Source organism: Macaca nemestrina, chromosome 6, assembly GCF_043159975.1.
Source record: "Macaca nemestrina isolate mMacNem1 chromosome 6, mMacNem.hap1, whole genome shotgun sequence".
Lineage (NCBI taxonomy): Eukaryota > Metazoa > Chordata > Mammalia > Primates > Cercopithecidae > Macaca > Macaca nemestrina.
Window position 1 is genome coordinate 1,741,348 of NC_092130.1, and position 19,731 is coordinate 1,761,078.

Genomic DNA, 19,731 nt, shown 5'->3' on the forward strand with positions numbered 1-19,731 from the left:
AGAGCAAGACCCTGTCTCCAAAAGAAATAAAATTTTAAAAAAGACTAAAACAATACAGATGATCAGTGAAATAAAAATATTTGAAAAAATAAGACTGACAAACCACTAGTAAATTTTCCCACACACTTATACCGACATAAAATCAAAAGGAAATAGAAAACCTGATCAAACAGAGCAGTTAAGAGTAATGAGAGTGAATCTGTAATTAAAAGTCTCCCATTAAAGTCCAGCACTTCATTTCTTTATTGCAGAATTCTACCAAACATTTAAAGAAGAACTAATTCCAGTTCTTCTTATACTCTTTCAGAAAATTGAAGAGACGAGGCCAGGTGCGGTAACTCGCACCTGTAATCCCAGCACTTTGGGAGGCCAAGGCAGGCGGATCATGAGGTCAGGAGATCAAGACCATCCTAGCTAACACAGTGAAACCCTGTCTCTACTAAAAATACAAAAAATTAGCTGGATGTGGTGGTGGGCGCCTGTAGTCCCAGCTACTCGGGAGGCTGAGGCAAGAGAAAGACGTGAACCCAGGAGGAGGAGCTTGCAGTGAGCAGAGATTGCGCCACTGCACTCCAGCCTGGGCGACAGAGCAAGACTCCATCTCAAAATAAGTAAATTAATTAGTTAATTAATTTAAAAAAGAAAAACAAAATTGAAGAGAAGGGAGCTCTTCTGAACTCAATCCACAAGGCCAGCATTACCCTAATAGCAATACCATATGAGGATGCAACAAAATAAAAACATAGACGAGTATCCTTGATGAACATAAATTTTTAAACCCCCAACGAAATACCAGCAAACTGAATCCAGCAGCACATTGAAAAGAGCATTCATGATGAACAAGTGGGATTTATCCCAGGGAATACAAGGATGGTTCAACATGTGCAAATCCATAAATGTGATGCATCACATCAACAGAATGAAGAACAAAAAAACGTGGTAATGCCAGTAGATGCAGAAAAAGCATTTGATAGGTGGCTTCATGATATAAACTCTTAACAAGTTAGGTATAGAAAGAACATACTTCAACACAGTAAAGGCCGTATATGACTTACAACTAACATCATACTGAATGTGGAAAAGCAGAAAATGTTTCCACTAAGATGTGGAAAAACACAGGATGCCCACTTTCACCACTTCTATTTAACATGTTATTTACTGGAAGTTCTTTTAGGACTAATAAATAAAGTTGCAGAATACAAAATTAACATACAGAAATCAGTTCCATGTATATACACCAACAATTAAGTCATGGAAAAATAAATCAAGAAGTTCATCTTATTTACAATAGCCACCAAAAAATAATAAAATACCCAGGAATAAATTTAATCAAAGAGGAGAAAAGTGTCTGCAAGGAAAACTGTAAAACGCTGATGACAGAAATTGAAGAGAGAACAAAAAATAGACATCCCTTGTTCATGGATAGGAATAATTAATATTGTGAAAATGACAATAACTATCAGAAGTGACCTGCAGATTGAATGTAATCCCTATCAAAATGCCAGTGATATTATTCACAGAAATAGAAAACACAGTCTTTGTATGGGTTTTTCCCCCAGAGCCAGCAGATTAGAGGCTTTTCCAGCATGCCTAACCCACTTGGAAAAAGCAAAATAGTGTGCACGTAGTCACATCATTAACTTTTATCCAAGAAGGAACACAGGAATTAAACAGAACATTTCAGACACTGGGAAAGAGAAAATTCGGAGACAGTTCTCCTGGCAGAGTCTGGCTAAAAACTGAGAAAATCCCCAATACAGGAGATGGGGAGTGAGTGTCCTCTGCAGTTCATCTTCCCATTGGGGAGTTGTACAATCCAGGCCACAGGAGAGCACCTTGAGCCTCCCAAGCCCTCGATCTTACTTAGGGAGTAGCTGAGAGACATTGAGAAGGAACAACCTGGGATGCACCTCATGCATTTTCCCAAACCTGGTGGCTGATAAGAGGACTCCATTCTCAATCCTAGCTCATGGCAAGCTGTATGGGAATCCTATGACCTAGCAGCAGCAGCATCTGTTAGCATTGTAAAGTCTCATGCCAGGATTGGAACACTGGGTCTTTGGTTGGAAAGGGGCCCACACACCCAGAAATGATAAATGAGTACAGCTTGGGCCTCCAGCTTCGGGCACCAGAATTGGACCCCTGCACCCCCATCATGGGACTGGAGCAGGAGATTTGCCTGAGAGGTATGGTTTTGGCCCCAGTAGCAAGTTTTACTGCGTAAGGCAGCTTTGCTGACTGAAGGCTTTGTATGGTCTCTCTGATTCCTGTGGTTGGGATGAGGAAATGAGTCCCAGTGGTTCTGGAGAGTGAGAGAGAGGCGGGTCCCATACTGTTTGCCTGGTTTTAACAGCTGGTTTGCCTTTGCCTTCCTGTGTAGGGACACTGGTGCAATATCAGTTGCTCTAATCTTTGCCTAGGCATTTCTGCAGGGTCTGGCAACTGTCCCTAGATCCCTGTCAGAGCCAGTGGTTGTGCCTGCTATTGGGAGACCAAATGGCTGTCTTGCCCAGTCCAGCTCTACCCAGCTTCACCTCTCCCCACCAGTCCCCTCCTCTTCCCCGAGGCTGAGTGTAAGACCCAAACCACTGAGCTTTCCCTGGTCCATCCCATTACATGGGACACTTAAGTACTTCTCCTGGTTAACAAAGATAAGTTATAAACCTTACTGTTACAACTGCAACCAGCTCTGACCTGCAACTACCACCTGCTGACCTGAGGTTGACCTACATAGCCCATTACAACATCTGCTTACACAAGTACACAGCACTTGGGAACAAGAAAAGCTTCTCATGACTTCTGTTACCACCATTGCTAATGCCACCCCAGCTTCTCAGGAGGTTATGAGCCAGCTCACCCACCCAATACACCACTGTTATAACCAGCATGTAAGAAATCCACCACACTAAGGTTGTTTATATCCAAGGAAATCATAGAGTATTTGCTACTGAACACGCCCAGAAGCGAAGTCAGACAGTCCTACTCAAATTACATCATAGTAACATCCTCAGGATTAAAAAATGTGCAGTCCAACAACAAATTCAAAAATAAGGACAAGCAGTTATTTGTGCAGATGTGAAGAAATCGATATAATACTATAGAAAGTATGAAAAAGATAGTATGACACCCCCCCAAAAAAAATACAGTAATTCTCCAACAATGGATCCTTAAATCCTCAAAATGTCAAATAATACGGGTTTTTTATTTTAAAAACAGCTCCTGGAAATGAAATGTTCATTGAAGGAGTTACAAAATACATTTGAAAGCTTTAACCATGATTTAGACCAGGAGTTCCCAACAGTGATCTAGACCATGGGTACTGGTCTATGGCCTGTTAGGAACCAGGACACACAGCAGGAGCTGAGCATCAGGTGAGTGACTGAAGCTTCATCTGTATTTACAGTCACTCCGCATTGCTAGCATTACTGCGTGAGCTCTGCCTCCTCTCAGATCAGGGGTGGCATTAGATTCTCATAGGAGTACGAAGCCTATTGTGAACTGTACTTGCAAGGCATCTAGGTTGAGTGTTCCTCATGAGAATCTAATGCCTAATGATCTCTCACTGTCTCCCATCTCTCCCAGATGGGACCATGTACTTGTGGGGGAACAAGCTCAGGGCTCCCACTGATTCTACATTATGGTGAGTTGTATAGTTATTTCATTATATATTACAATTTAATAATAATAGAAATAAAGTGCACAATAAATGTAATGCATTTGAATCATCCTGAAGCCATCCCCTACCCTCCAGTCTGTGGAAAAATTGTCTTCCACAAAACCTGTCCCTGGTGCCAGAAAGGTTGGGGGGATCACTGAACTAGATCAGGTAGAAGAAAAACATCTCACAACTTGATGACAAGTGTTTTGGATGAATCTGGTTGCACAAAAACGCAGAAAAGAAAGACTTTAAGATAACAAATAAAGCCTCCAAGAAGCATGGACTATATAAAGCAACTAAATTTTGAATCATTGGTGTTTCAGAGGAAGAAGAAAAAAGCAAGGATTTTAGAAAACTTATTTAAGGAAGTAATAGATGAAAACAACTCCTTAGTTTAGCAAGACATGTAGTCATTCAGATACAAGAGGCACAAAGATTAACAACAGGCAAACACATTGCAAAAGGACTTCACCATGACCATATAGTCATCAGATTGCTTAAAGTCATTGTGAAGGAAAAAATTCTAAAATCAACAAGAGAAAAACACCTAGTCACCTATAAAGGAAGCTCCATCAGACAAACAACAGACATTCTCAGCAGGTAGGGAAAGATACACTACACAAGCCAGAAGAGAATGGAATGCTATTTTCAAAGTGCTACAAGGAGAAAAATTTTCATCCAGCTAGAATAAACTTCGTAAATGAAGGAGAAATCAGGTCTTTCTCAGACAAGCAAACACTAAGAGAATTCATCACCACTGGACTAATACGTTAGGAAATGCTCAAAGGAGTCCCAAACATGGAAACAAAAGGTTGATATTCGCCATCATAAAAACACATGAAAGTATAAAATTCACAAGTCTCATAAAACAATTACACGAAGAAGAGAAAGGAATCAACTGGCACCATGACAGAACTCCATGAAACTACAAAGACAGAAGAAAAAGTAAAGAATTTAGAAAACAGCTGGATAACAATATATTTCAGGAACAAAATGTCATATATCATTGTTAACTTTGAACCTAAATGGATTAAATGCTCCACTTAAAAGATACAGCCTGGCTGAATGGATTTTTAAAAATGACACAACTGTGTGATACCTAGACACACAGATAGACCGAAAGTGCAGGGATAGAGAAAGGTATGCTACACAAACAGAAAGCAAAAGCAAGTAGGAATAGCTATTCTTATGTCAGATAAAACAGACATTATGTAAAAAAGTAAAAAAGACAATATAAATAAGATAATAGTGAAGGGATCAATTCTGCAGGAGGATATGACAATTCAAAATATTTATACAGCCAACACCATGGCACTCATAAATAAGTAAAGCTAATATTACTAGCCCTCAAGGGATAGATACACTCCAATACAATAATGATTGGGAAATTCAGTACCCTGCTGATATGGTTTGGCTGTGTCCCCACCCAAATCTCATCTTGAATTATAGTTCCCATAATCCCCATGTGTCATGTGAGGGACCCGGTGGGAGGTAATTGAACCATGGGGGCGGTTAACTCCATGCTGTTCTTGTGATAGAGAGTGAGTTCTCACAAGATCTGATGGGATGGTTTTATAAGCGTCTGGCATTTCCCCTGCTGGCACTCATTCTCTCTCTTGCTGCCCTGTGAAGAGGTGCCTTCTGCTATGATTGTAAGTTTCCAGAGGCCTTAGCCATGCAGAACTGAATTGATTAAACCTCTTTTCTTTATAAATTACCCAGTCTGGGGTATTTCCTCATAGCAGCATAAAAACAAACTAATACACCTGCTGTCAGCATTGGACAGATTATCTAGACAGAAATTAACAGAATACATTGGATTTGAACTGTACTATGTACCAAATGGACGTAACAGACATGTACAGAACACTGTATCAGATTGCTGCAGAACACACATTTCCCTCAACATACGTAACATTCCTTAGAAACACTGTGAATTAGAAACAAGCCTCAGCAAATTTTTAAAAATAGAGATCATGTCATGCATCCTAGAACACAGTGGAATAAAGCTGAATAACCAGATGCACTTTGGAAATAGTATCTGCATGGAAACTAAACAACATGATCTCTAACTACCATACGGTTGACAAACATATTAAGAAAGATATTTCTTAAGTTCTTGAAATAAATGAAAATGGAAATAAAACATACCAAAATCTACAAGATAAAGCAAAAGCAGTGCTAAGAGGGAAGTGTTTATATCAATGAATGCCTAAATCAAACGATTAGAAATATTTCAAATGAAGAACCTGGTTATGCACCTCAAGGAACTGGAAAAGCAAGAGTAAACCAAACTCAAAATTGGTAGAATGAAAGAAATAATAAAGATCAGCATAGAACTAAATGAAATAGAGACTAAAAACACAATACGAAGGATCAACACAATGAAAAGTTGTTTTTTTCAATAGATAAATGGCTAAAAGACCAAGAATAAAAGAAGCCTCAAATCAGAAATGAAAAAGGAGACATTACAACTGAAACCAACAAAATACAAAGGATCATCAGAGGTTTGTGAAGAACTGGACACTAACATACTGGAAAACCTAGAGCAAATGGATACATTCCTAGCCACATGCAATCTGCCAACATTGAACCAAGAAGAAACAGAAAGCATGAACAGAGCAATAAATAGTAATGACCCCTCAACAAAAAACCCAGGACCAGATGGCTTTACTGCCAAATCCCATCAAATTTATAAAGGATAATTAACGTCAGTTCTTCTGAAACTATTTCAAAAAATGAAAGAAGAGAGAATTCTTTCTAACTTATTCTACCAGACCCAGATTATTCCAATATTAAAACCAGGCAAGGGCACAATAAAATAAGAAAACGGCAGGCCAATGTCCTTGAACATAGACACAAAAATCCTCAACCCAGTTCGAAGAAAGTGAATCCAACAACACATCAAAAAGATAACACAGCAATATAATGTGGGATTTGTCCCAGGGATGGATGTTTTGGCATATGCAAGTCAGTAATCGTGATGTATCACATCAACAGAATAAAGGAACAACAAATACCATATTCTCAATAGACACAGAAAAGGCATTTGATAAAATTCAACACTCTTCGCAAATTAGGTATAGAAGGAACATACTTCAAAATAATGAAGGATATACAAGACCCACAGCTAACATCATATTGACTAGGAAAAGCTGAAAGACTTTCCTTTAAGAACTAGTTCAAGACAAGGATGCCCACTTCTACCTACCACCCCCCTATTCCACATAGTACTGGAAGTCATAGCCAGAGCAATCAGAACATAGAAAGAAAAGGTGGCCAAGCTTGGTGGCTCACACCTGTAATCGCAGCACTTTGGGAGACCAAGGTGGGCGGATCACTTGAGCCCAGTAGTTCAAGACCAGCCTGAGCAATGTGAGGAGACCCCTTTCTCCACAAGAAATACAGAAATTAGCCAGCTGTGGTGGTGTGTGCCTATAGTCCCAGGTATTCAGGAGGCTGAGGCAGGAGGATCGATTGAGCCCAGAAGGTCCAGGGTGCAGTGAGCCATGATCACGCCACTACACTCCAGCCTGGGTGACAGTAGGGACCCTGTCTCTAAGAAAAAAAATAGAAGAAAGAAAGAAAGATAGGAAGGGAGGGAGGGAGGAAAGGAAAGGGAGGGAGGGGCATCCATATCGTAAAGAGAGTATTATCTCCCTTTTCAGATTATGTGACCATATGTAGGAAAAAAAACAAAAGAGTTCACCAAAAACTCATAAACCTGATAAATTCAGTAAAGTTGGAGGATACAAAGTTTGTGTACAAAAGTTAGTATCATTTCTATACGCCAGTAACAAACTAGATAGTAAGGAAATCAAGAAAGCAATCCTATTTACAAGTCACATAAAAATAAAATACATAAGAATAGTAAATTTAACCAAGGAATATTCTCAAACACTGATGAAAGAAATTGAAGAGATCACACAAAAGTGGAAAAAGGTATGTCATCATATTTAAAATATATGTAGATACTAGTCTATTTTATCATTTACTATCATAAAATATACAAAGATCCATTGTAAAAAGTTAACAATTATTAAAACACACACAAATACAAGGTACCAGTCACAGTTGAAAGAAATGTAAACTGTGTTAAATCGTAACTGCATAAAATTAACGGTAGTATGTACTGTATTAATGGAACAGTTTCATAGCCACCTGTTGCTATTGTGATTGCAGGTGTTGCCAGTATCCACTTAAAATGTCATGTGACATACCCTTATGAGCAGTTTGTCCCTCCAGTAGGCTGATTATTGCAGTAAAAGTGATCTCTTGCAGTTCTCACGTAGTTTTCATTGTATTTAGTGCAATTTCATGAACCTTGAATATGACACCATGGGACCTGTATGAGGTGCCATAGTGATGCTAGAAATGCTCCCAAGAAGCAGAGAGAAGTCATGACATTACAAGAAGTTGTAGTGCTTGATACGTACCATAGAGAGAGGCCTTCATTCAGCCCAGGTGCTGCCATTTCACAAGGAATGACTTAGCGTATCATTTAAAACACACAAGAGAACAGAAAAAGCTACTCATGAAGCCATTGCAATAGCTACACCAACGGGCACAAAAACAGTATACTTTTTGCTAAATGCCTTTTGCAGCTTTTATTTGGGTGCAGGATTTCTATAAGGAAGGCATACCTATAGTATCCAATGTGATTTGAGGAAAAGCAAAGCAAAGGATATAGAGCTAGAGAATTTAATGGCAGCAAAGGTTGGTTTGAAAAGTTTAGAAAGAGATTTGTCTTTAAAAATGACAAGATAACAGGAGAACTAGCTTTTGACAAGAAATAGCAGTCAAGTCAGATTCCCAGATTTCATTAAGAAAATCATTGAGGAGAAAGGTTATTTTTCTGAACGGATTTTTAATGTTGATGAAAGTGCCCTATTTGGAGGGGGAAATGCCACAAAGGACATTTAGTAGTAAGGAAGAGAAGAGAGAACTAAGACTTTAGGCATTTGTTTTGTGCAAATGCAGTCAGGTCTATGATCAAGACTGCCCTTATTGATAAAGCTACTAAACCCCAGCCTAGAAGGGAAATTATAAATACCATCCATCAGGTTTTAATTGCAAAACAGGGAGGACCGAATAGTGGGAACTCTTTGTGAATTGGTTTTATCAGTGCTTTGTCCCTGAAATTAGGAAGTACCTTGCCAGGGTAGGACTGCCTTTTAACGTGTTTTTGATATTGGAACATGCCCCTGGCCACCCAGAACCCCATGAATTCAATACCGAAGGCTTCAGAGAGGTCTTCTCGACCCCAGACATGCCTCGAATTCAGCCTCTAGAGCAGGGGGTCATAAGGACCCATATGACTTAGTACACACAGTATGCTACGTAAAGCATTTAATGCTATAGAATAGAATCCAGATAAAACATCATGAAAGTCTGGAAAGATTGCACTGTTGAAGATGTCATTATTATTATAGGAAGTGCCATGAAAGTCTAAACAAAAGATTTCTATGGGAGAAAACTGTGTTCAGGCATTGTATATCAGTTCACAGGATTTATGATAGAGCCAGTCAAGGAAATCATGAAGCAGATTGTAGATATGACAAAAAAAAAATCAGGGCATAAAGGGTTTCAAGATAAGGATGTTGGAGAAATTCAAGAACAAATAGATACTACACCAGAGTAATTAATAGGAGATGACTTGCTGGAGATGGGTGCTTCCATGTTGTTCAAGGGGCAGCTGTGATAACAATCTCAAACCAACTATAGGTTGAGTACCCTTTATCCAAAATGCTTTGGAGCAGAAGTTTTTCAGATTCTGGAATATTTGCATTATACTTAACCATTTCGGCATACAAAATCCAAAATTCTGAAATTCAGAATGCTGTAGTGAGCATTTCCATTAAGTTTCATGTTGGCACTGACAGTGTTTCATACTTTGGAGCATTTCAGATTTTGATTTCAAATGCTTAACTTATACAGAAAGTGGAAAAGGCAGGAATACCTCCAATTTCATTGTATGGCACCAGTATCATTCCTAATACCAAAACTAGACAGAAATACTACAAAACAAAACTACAGACCAGTTCCCCTCTTGAACGTAGATGCAAAAATTCTAAACAAAAATTTAGCAAATTATATTCAACAATATGTATACATTCATCATGACTAGGTGGTGTTTACTCCTGGAATGTAAGTTTCATTTAACATTCAAAAATTAATGTATTATTACCATATTAGCAGGCCAAAAAAGTTAAAACTGTATGATCTCAGTAGATGGAGAAAAGATATTTGCCAAGGTCCAACATCGATTCCTGATTTTAAAACTTTCCTCAAACTATTAGGGGCATCTATGAAAAACTGACAGCTACCATTATATTTAATGGTGAACAAGTAAATTCTTTTTTCTAACATTAGGAACAAGAGAAGAGTGTGTCCTCTGGTCACTTCTGTTTCTGCGTTGTTCTTTAGATTCTAGTCAGCACAGTAAATAAAAAGGAAAAGAAGTAAAAGGCATCCATTGTGGAAATGTAGAAGTAAGCTGCCTTCATTTACAGACATTATTTTCTGTAGAAATTTAGTGTAAAAATATGTTGGAATCTATGAAAAAGACCAACAGATTTAACAAGGTTCCATGATACAAGATCAATATAAAAGAATTAATTTTATTTCTATATATGAGTAATGAAGAATTGGTTTTTAAAAATGCATTTTCATCAAGCAGATGGTGGACACCTGTAGTCCCAGCTACTTGTGAGGCTGAGGTGGAAGATTATTTGAACCCAGGAGTTTGAGTCCAGCCTGGGCAACACAACAAGACCACATCTCTAAGAAAGTTAAATTTTAAGAAATCCCATTTTCTATAGCATCAACAAATAGGAAATTCTTAACAGTAAATCTGACAAAATATGCAATATGCCCTATATAGTGAAAACTAACTATTGCTGAGAGAAATTAATCAACTAAGTAGGTAGAGAGACACATACACAGTGTGGAGTGGAAAACTTAATGTTATTAAGATGCGCATTCTCCCCAAGTGGATGTATACATTCAGCACAATCTCATTGTAAATCCCTGATGTCTTTTATCATAGAGATGGACAAGCTGATCCTAAAGTTCATATGGGAGCGCAAAATACCGAGAAAAACCACAAGGATGTTAGAATAGAAAGGAAATGTGGGATGGTTAACACCACCTAATTTCAGACCTGTTTCAAAGCTTCAGAAATCAGGACAGGATTGTCTTTCCTTAATGGTGAATAGATGCGTGGTGTCCGCACATAGACCCACACATTTATGTACAACTGATTTTTGACAGATTTGGAAAGGTGATTCTGTGGAGAACGGACAACCTTTTCAGCAAATGATTCTAGACCAATTGTATGTCCGTATGCAAAAAAAAAAAAAAAAAATCATCTGTGCCTGACAGAATACACAGAATGAGTCAGAACCCTAAATACAAAGTATAAAACCATAAAACTTCTAGAAGAGAAAACAGGGAGATGTCTTTGTAACCCTGAAATAGGCAAAGATTCCTTAATATGATACTAGAGCACCATCTACCAAATGAAAAAATGATTGACTTCATCAAAATTACCATAAAGTGAGGGAAAATACATGCAAAAGGATTTTTATCTGGTATATGTAATGTTCTCTCAAAAGTCAATAATAGAAAACAACTCAGAAATACAGGCAAAAAACATGAACGGACACTTCACCAGAGACAATGTACATATGGCTGATAAGTACAGGAAAAGATGGTCAACATCATTACAATAGGGAAATGCAGATTAAAACTGTAAGGAGGCTGGGTGCTATGGCTCACACCTGTAATCTCAGCATTTTGGGAAGCCAGAGCAAGAGGATTGCTTGAGCCAATAAGCTTGATACCAGCCTGGGCAACATAGTGAGACCTCGTCTCTACAAAAATAAAAATAAAAAAATTAGTTGGGCATGGTGGTGCACCCCTGTAGTTCCTGCTATTCAGGAGGCTGAAGCAGGAGAATCACTTGAGTGAGCCCCAGAGGTCGAGGCTGCAGTGAGCTGTGTTTGCACCACTGTACTCCAATCTGGGAGACAGAGCAAGACCTTGTCTCGGAAAAAAACAAAAACAAACCAACAAAAAAAACCCCACAAAAACTCACCATACCAAGTGTTGGTGAGAATGTGGAGGAACTATTATAGTTGCACGTTGCTGGTGCAAATGTAAAATAGTATGCTCAGTTTGGAAAACACTTTGGCAGTCTCTTAAATAAAAGTCAGACACCTGTCAGGTGAGCCCATCTTTCTACTTGTTGTGTTTACCTCAGGAAAAAAGAAAGCATATGTCCATGCAAAGAATTGCACAGTCTTCATACAACTAAAGAATTTGTCAGCTTTTCAGTACAGCCAAAAACTGGACCACAATGCAGATGTCCCATCAACAGGTGAAAGGATATTGTGGGCCATCTCTTCAGTGGGATACTAGATAACATTAGAAAGGAGTTAACTGTTGAAACATGCACCAAGGTGGATTAATCTCAAGACAGTCATGCTGAGTGAAAGAAGCCTACACACAGTGGTACATACTGTATCTATTCCATTTATATAAAATTCCTGAAGTTGTAAACTGCTAGAGCAAAAAGTAGATCATGGAGGGATGGGGTGGCGGGAGGAGGGAATTAGGAAGGGGCGCAAAGAAATTTGGGGATGTGATCGATGCACTGTCTTTTTTTTTTTTTTTTTTTTTTTTTTTGAGACGGAGTCTCACGCTGTCGCCCAGGCTGGAGTGCAGTGGCGCGATCTCGGCTCACTGCAAGCTCCGCCTCCCGGGTTCACGCCATTCTCCTGCCTCAGCCTCCCGAGTAGCTGGGACTACAGGCGCCCGCCACCTCGCCCGGCTAGTTTTTGTATTTTTTTTTTTAGTAGAGACGGGGTTTCACCGTGTTAGCAGTTTTTGTATTTTTTTTTTTAGTAGAGACGGGGTTTCACCGTGTTAGCCAGGATGGTCTCGATCTCCTGACCTCGTGATCCGCCCGCCTCGGCCTCCCAAAGTGCTGGGATTACAGGCTTGAGCCACCGCGCCCGGCCTATGCACTGTCTTAATTGTAGCTAGGTTTTCATAGGTCATGAAAACAAAAGTGTAGATTTCATATGCAACTTCAAACTGTAACTTTAAATCTTTGTCGGCCGGGCGCGGTGGCTCAAGCCTGTAATCCCAGCACTTTGGGAGGCCGAGACGGGCGGATCACGAGGTCAGGAGATCGAGACCATCCTGGCTAACACAATGAAACCCCGTCTCCACTAAAAATACAAAAAAACTTAGCCGGGCGAGGTGGCGGTGCCTGTAGTCCCAGCTACTCGGGAGGCTGAGGCAGGAGAATGGCGGGAACCCGGGAGGCGGAGCTTGCAGTGAGCCGGGATCGCGCCACTGCACTCCAGCCTGGGCGACAGAGCGAGACTCCGCCTCAAAAAAAAAAAAAAAAAAAAAAAAAAAAAAAAAAAAAAAATCTTTGTCAAGGTGTAGATTTTAAATATATGCAGTCTATTTTACGTCAATTCTATCTCCATAAGGCGGTTTAAAACCAGCGTGATAGAGGGGACTCATAGATTAGGCTTCGAAGACAGAGCAGCCACACGCAGTGTGTGGATTTTATATCACGATTCAAACAAGCCAGCTACTTAAAGACATTCTGTAAACACCTAGGGAACTTGTAGTATAATGTGAGTATTGGATAATGTTGATTAACCATTGTTACTTTTGTTAGGAAAGATAATGGCATCTAACAAAAGCCCGTATCTATTAGAGGTGCTTAGTGAGAATTTTATGGCTGAAATGATGGGATGCTCACGATATGCTTCAGAATCATCTAACACAATAAAGAGGGGAAACAGATAAAAACTAGAAGTAAAATTCTGGTAACTGAAGCCGGATGCTAGATACATAGGGAAGGCTTTATTAAATTATTCTCTGTTCTTTTGTGTATTTAAAACTTTCCCCTACATTTTTTCTTACATGTTTGTATGGGTTTTTAACATTCTTAAGGTCTCTGTTGTTTTGGTCCCCGCCTCGCTCTGTCAGGAGCAGCATCTGCCTTCCCCGCAGTGTAGGGCACGGATGTGTCTAGAGGGACCATCTCCCTGATGTGCCAGGGACAGTCTTGGTTTGTGCCCTGTGTCCCAGTGTGAATGTTCTAGGGCCCTCTGATTCACAAAGCTTTTCTAATTTGAACAGGAAAGCAGATGCTCTTCTTAGTTTTCTTCACATACCTGTTCTTTACACCTATTTATCTTTACCAGATTATGACTTTGCCTGGAACCTCCTCCTATCCCTACACCCGGAACCGCCTCCTAACCCTATGCCTTTCCCATCTCACCCCTTCCCAGTCTTAACCCAGGCCTCGACTCCTCAAGACCTTCCTTGGTGTTGCTTCCCTGCCTCGCCCCACCCCTCCTAGTCACCTCCTCTGTGCTGCCACCTGGCCCTGGGCATGCTTGAGGGTTCACCATTAATGTAACTGTTCCCAGTTCAGTGAGCTTTTCAAGGGTAGGGATCACCATCTCTTCATCTTTGGGTTGTTGGTGCCAAGCAGTGCTAGCAGTATCCGGGAGAATGTTGCATAAATCCAGCCCTGGAGATTCTCTGACCTCACCCTTAGAGATAATGAAAACAGCTCAACCCTGGAAGGTAAATACACCTTCCTAGGATGACAGAGGGTAGTGTAGCAGAGCCGGAAGTAGAGCTGTGATGCGTTCCTTCTCTTCACGCTTGATGATGTGTTAAGCAATTTCAAGGAGCAATCAGGGTTTCCCTTTTCTAAGACAGCATTTACACACCTCATGGTGATCATTCCTTGAGCAGACTCCAAAAGCCATTAGAGCAGCAGGAGTGGCTCTGGAGTGTACAAGAAGTAGGTTTGATAATGCTGTGATATTTCAAATGTTTATTCAACACAAAATGCAGCAATTATGACACCTGGCTTTTACTGCTGGAGAATTGAAGACCTATATTTCTAGGGAGTTGGACCTAACAGGGTGCTCTAACACTTTTTATTATTCAACCAGAATGCTGAATCTGTGGCACAGCCACCAGTTTTTCTATCTAAAAAAAAAAATTTTATCATTCTCTTATATGTAGGACATGGAGAGGAATGTAGTAAAATGGAGACTTTATACTTTTAATTGCTTAGAAATAAAGTACGTCATTCAGAGACCTTACACTTAATATCTGTTTTTATTTGCAATTTTCACAGCGTCGTCTTGGAGATGCAGCTAAGAAAGCCATCAGTAAATTGACAACCAGGACAGTAAAGAAGGGTGACAAGGTACTGTAATGAACTAACTTTAGCACTGTAAAAATAATCAAACAGTTTTGTTTTTGTTTGGTGGGAGAGGACACACCCTAATTGTTTACATTTCATTTGTTAGATTTTCTCCCAACTATACTACCTAATGCTTTATTTTAAACTACTTTCTTACAGTAACTCTAGCTGTGTTTTCCTACAGAGTTTTCTTCTGCTAAAACCTAGCATACATTTTCAGAGAATTCTAGTGAGACCATTTGTGCGTTAAAAAGCCAGGAGATGTGTGTTTTCTTCCTATACTTCCTGGGACTTTGCTGTGTCTCTTGTTTTATTTTTTCACTAATTACATGGAGAATTGAAGACCTGTATTTCTAGGGAGTTTCACCTAAAAAGGGGCTCTCTTTACAATGGGTCGAGCAGTTTGAAAGAAGAGCAAAGTATGTCAGGGTCATCGCTGGTGGCTTGGAGGACCGGGGAGAGGGGCAGTGTCAGGCTGCTGTGGTGGAGACCTCTGACTGACATCCCCCTCTCAGAGCTCTAGTTACGGTAGAGCCCTGCTTCTCCGCTAGAAGGACACAGCTGCACCTTAGTGCTGCCCCTACGTTCAGAGTGTTCAAGGTTTTCTAGAATGGGAAAATGGAATCTCAAAAGGCATGAAACCAAAACTGTCTCCTGCCCCACACCCAATTCTAATATTTAAGCACAGAGTTGTGCCTGGAAGAATAATTTCATATGATTCTCTGTCTTCCTAAGTTTTACCAGTTTCTTGGACTTTACCCATTGTATTCCCATTGCCTTGATACCACCGTATCTAGTTGCCTTTGAAACAACTTCAGAAGGTGGAGACATTCTTAGTGAACTTTATTGTGCACCAAGGAAACAGAAAAGGGGGGAAATCACTCAAGAAAATATAAGTAGCATCAAAACAGCTTGCATTTCAGTGGCAGAGGAGTGGTAACCAGTGTAACAGTGTAAATGTGTTCTTGGCCTGGTGGCCTCAGCTGCCACATTAGGATGAAATTCCCTGGAGCGGATTTAACCTACCCATCTTACATTGTATCCCAGGCCAGCACAGTTATTTCCTTTAATTATTAAAGCCAATTCATCTTAGTTTGTACCTGCTAGACCTGGCAAGAGTTGTCCACTGAGTTTCAGTCCAAGTGACAATGACATGGCAAACAGTCTGTTTTCCTGGCTTATGGCGTGTTTTGTTTTATGACAACTTTTGCAAAACCCCTTCTCAGTCCTAGGAGGAAGGAATTCAATTAATTTGGTGTCTAAATACCTGGCTGACTCTTTCTCACTCTTGATGAAGACCAAGTATTGAATTGAGCCAGTGACTCTTCTCCATCCCCAATCTGTGAGCAGATTCACAGCTCCCATTTTTGGGGTGGGTTTCTAGACAGCAGTCTGCTAGGACTCGACTCACCAGCTTTCCTGTCTGTACTTAGGTGTGTCTTTACGTGAGCATCCTGGTGAGCTTCCAGACTGTCAAACATAGCGGTGAAACCTCTTCAGACCAATCAGTAGTACAGGAGCAATGAGGGATGGGGAGATCATGATGGTCCAAGCTGATTCTAACCTTGAAAAAATTAGAATTACGACTTAATTTTTGTAAGACATATCATAAACAGAATTAATACAGATTGTTAAAATTTTAAAAACAAAATAGATTGGCTTAGACATAATTTGGGCCAATATAGTTAGGCAAATAGAAACAAATTAATTTTAATCATTTTTCACTTTATAACACTTGCTTACCATAGTAGCCACAGAAAGATTCTGAGCTGAATCGCATCCCAGCCATTTGTCTACTTGCAGCATGTGACTTTTGTTTCTGTACTTTTCATTTTAGGAAACTGACCCAGACTTTGATCATTGCGCAGTCTGCATAGAGAGCTATAAGCAGAATGATGTCGTCCGAATTCTCCCCTGCAAGTATGTCAACTTCATTTGTTTGAAAAAGAATGATATTAATGTGCTTTGTATGCCTCCTTTTAAGAGTGGGCATCTCCCTTGCTTTTGAGTGCCCCCCACCCCGTGGCTTTCTGGAGGCCACGTCTGCTGTGCGTTGCTGGCCATGGGGCTGTGGCCGGCAGGGAGTGGTGCTGCTCAGCAGGTGCAGGCTGCACAGCCTTCCTAGATGTAGCCAGTATGCGACGTGCACGCGGCCTCCGGACTCCCCAGACACAGCCTAGGAGTGTTGAGGTTGAGAATTCTTGTTCTGTGGTTTCAATCGTCTTTTTACGTTTGTTTTCTTTCTTTCTTTCTCTTTCTTTCTTTCTTTCTTTCTTTCTTTCTTTCTTTCTTTCTTTCTTTCTTTCTTTCTTTCTTTCTTTCTTCTTTCTTCCTTCCTTTCTTTCTTTCTTTCTTTCTTTCTTTCTTTCTTTCTTTCTTTCTTTCTTTCTTTTCTTTCTTTTTCTTTTTTTCTTTTTCTTTCTCTTTTTTTTCTCTTTCTTCTTTTTCAATCAGAGTCTCGCTCTGTCACCCAGGCTGGAGTGCAGTGGTGCAATCTCAGCTTACTGCAAGCTCCGCCTCCTGGGTTCAAGCAATTCTCCTGCCTCAGCCTCCCGAGTAGCTGGGATTATAGGTACCCACCACCACGCCCCGCTAATTTTTGTATTTTTAGTAGAGACAGGGTTTCATCATGTTGGCCAGGCTGGTCTCGAACTCCTGACCTCAGGTGATCCACCAGTCTCAGCCTCCCAAAGTGCTGGGATTACAGGCGTGAGCCACCTCACCCGGCCTGTTTTCTTTAAAGATGGGGTTCTTGCTCTGTTGCCCACAGCTGAACATGAACTCCTGGACTCAAGCAGTTCTCCTGCCTTGTCCTCTCAGAATGTTGGGATTACAAGTGTGAGCCACTGTGCTCGGCATTGATTTGTGATTCATGTAGGTTTCAAACACAGTCCCTTGTTCCTATCCATCTTAGACTACATCGCTAGGCCCTTCAGTGAGACTTCCATCGAGCTCACCTGGCTCTGGGTACAACAACTCCGGGGACTTGGATTAAATATTTTTCTAAACCTGGATTATGCAAAGTGGAGAGAACTGATACCTGCTTTGTGCCTGCTGTGGTTCAGGTGCTCTGCTCTGAGCAGACTATACTCACCTTCTCCTATAATTCTCTCAGCAGTCCTAAGAGGGTGTTTTTTTCCCCGTTGTACAGTGAAGGATGGTGAGCCAATAGCAGGTTCCAGGGTTGCACATTCAGAAATGGCAGAGCTATGTCAAGGCCTGCCTTTAATGTCGTGCTCCCCACATAGGACCCAGGCTTCCCTCCGTGAGGAGAAGATTCGCCTGTGCCTGGGTGCCCTGGAAACAGCATGTTGGTTTCTCCCATGGCTCCTCTCGAGCTGGGGAGTATGAAACCAAGATACACAGTTCTGAGTGTCAATTGGATAAATAGGAAATCACCTGCCAAGAAGCCTAAAACCAAAGAGTTTGCCTCTTCTCCCGTCTATTTAAAAGACATCCACACAACTCCAGCCTTATAATATGGAGCATGTGAATTAATAAAATAATTGTGAGTTGTTACCTCCATGAGGCTACTGGTCTTATTTTACTTACAAAGTATCTATTTTGAGTCTAGGAAAATTTGTTTTTTTAAAAAAAAAATCAAACTGAAGAAGAATTACATCTACTGAAACAAATCCAAGATTCTAGAAGTCAAGTCATTCTAGTTTATGTATAAAGGAAAATCTATAAAACTAAATGTAGGCTGTCCTATAGAAAATTAAACTATGGAACAACCAGTCTCCCTTCACATGCAGTCATTGGTGGTCTAAACGTGAGGCTAAAGGAAATGCACACGCAAGTGCTAATCAGAAGAAGGGCCAGCGGGACACAGGGAGGTATCATCCACACTTGCCTGCTTCAACACTGGAATGACCAGGAGAAGCCAAGGCTCTCCAAATTCTGTCTTGCTATTTCAGCCCAGGATCCTCTAGAACCATATGGTACCTAAAAATGAGGGACTCCAAAACCATTCCTGGGCATTACTAAAATGAGGGGGTCCTCAGGAGAGGCTCGGCCTAAAGTAGGTTATTCTGGGGGCTTCATCCCATTATCTTCATCCCTTCAGTGTTGACTTTTCCACAGTTTCATTTGGAGTTACCTTTTTCCTTTTGTATAATTTTTATTTTTTGTAGAGTTGGGGTCTCACTGTGTTGCCCAGGCTGCTGTGAACTCCCGGCCTCAAGTAATCCTCCCACCCTAGCATCCTAATGTGCTGGGATCACAGGCGTGAGCCTGACGTCTGTCCCTCTTCTTAAAATTTAGTTCAGTGCTTTCCAGATGTGACTGTGCATCAGAGTCTTTAGGAGGCTTTCAGAAACATCCCGAGTGGAGGCCAGGCGTATGCACTTATATTATAAGTTCCTGCCCGATTCTGATGCTGCAAGGCCACGCCCTCCAGCAAGGTCCAGGCCATGGTTGATCTGAACCATTTCTGCAGCTGCACCTGCCACCATAGAAGTGGTTTGTGGCCGGGCGCGGTGGCTCAAGCCTGTAATCCCAGCACTTTGGGAGGCCGAGACGGGCGGATCACGAGGTCAGGAGATCGAAACCATCCTGGCTAACACGGTGAAACCCCGTCTCTATTAAGAAATACAAAAAACTAGCCGGGCGAGGTGGCGGGCGCCTGTAGTCCCAGCTACTCGGGAGGCTGAGGCCGGAGAATGGCGTGAACCCGGGAGGCGGAGCTTGCAGTGAGCTGAGATCCGGCCACTGCACTCCAGCCTGGGCGACAGAGCGAGACTCCGTCTCAAAAAAAAAAAAAAAAAAAAAAAAAAAAAAAAAGAAGTGGTTTGTGTTTGTGGTCTGCTTATGAGTGTTA

At 40.9% G+C, this 19,731-nt stretch overlaps 1 protein-coding gene across 8 annotated transcripts in view; it reads left to right on the forward strand.

The window, feature by feature from the left end:
• LOC105483992 (ring finger protein 130) overlaps positions 1 to 19,731 on the forward strand; it is a 158,268-nt gene that overhangs the window by 72,620 nt on the left and 65,917 nt on the right. For all 8 annotated transcript variants that reach the window (XR_011624402.1, XM_071097995.1, XM_011745102.3 and 5 more), the window contains 2 exons: positions 14,844 to 14,915; positions 16,750 to 16,832. Coding sequence is in view for 7 of the 8 variants with exons in the window: in XM_071097995.1 (XP_070954096.1) it covers positions 14,844 to 14,915; positions 16,750 to 16,832 (155 nt within the window). In the remaining variant the exon portion in view is untranslated. The remainder of the gene's footprint in view (positions 1 to 14,843; positions 14,916 to 16,749; positions 16,833 to 19,731) is intronic.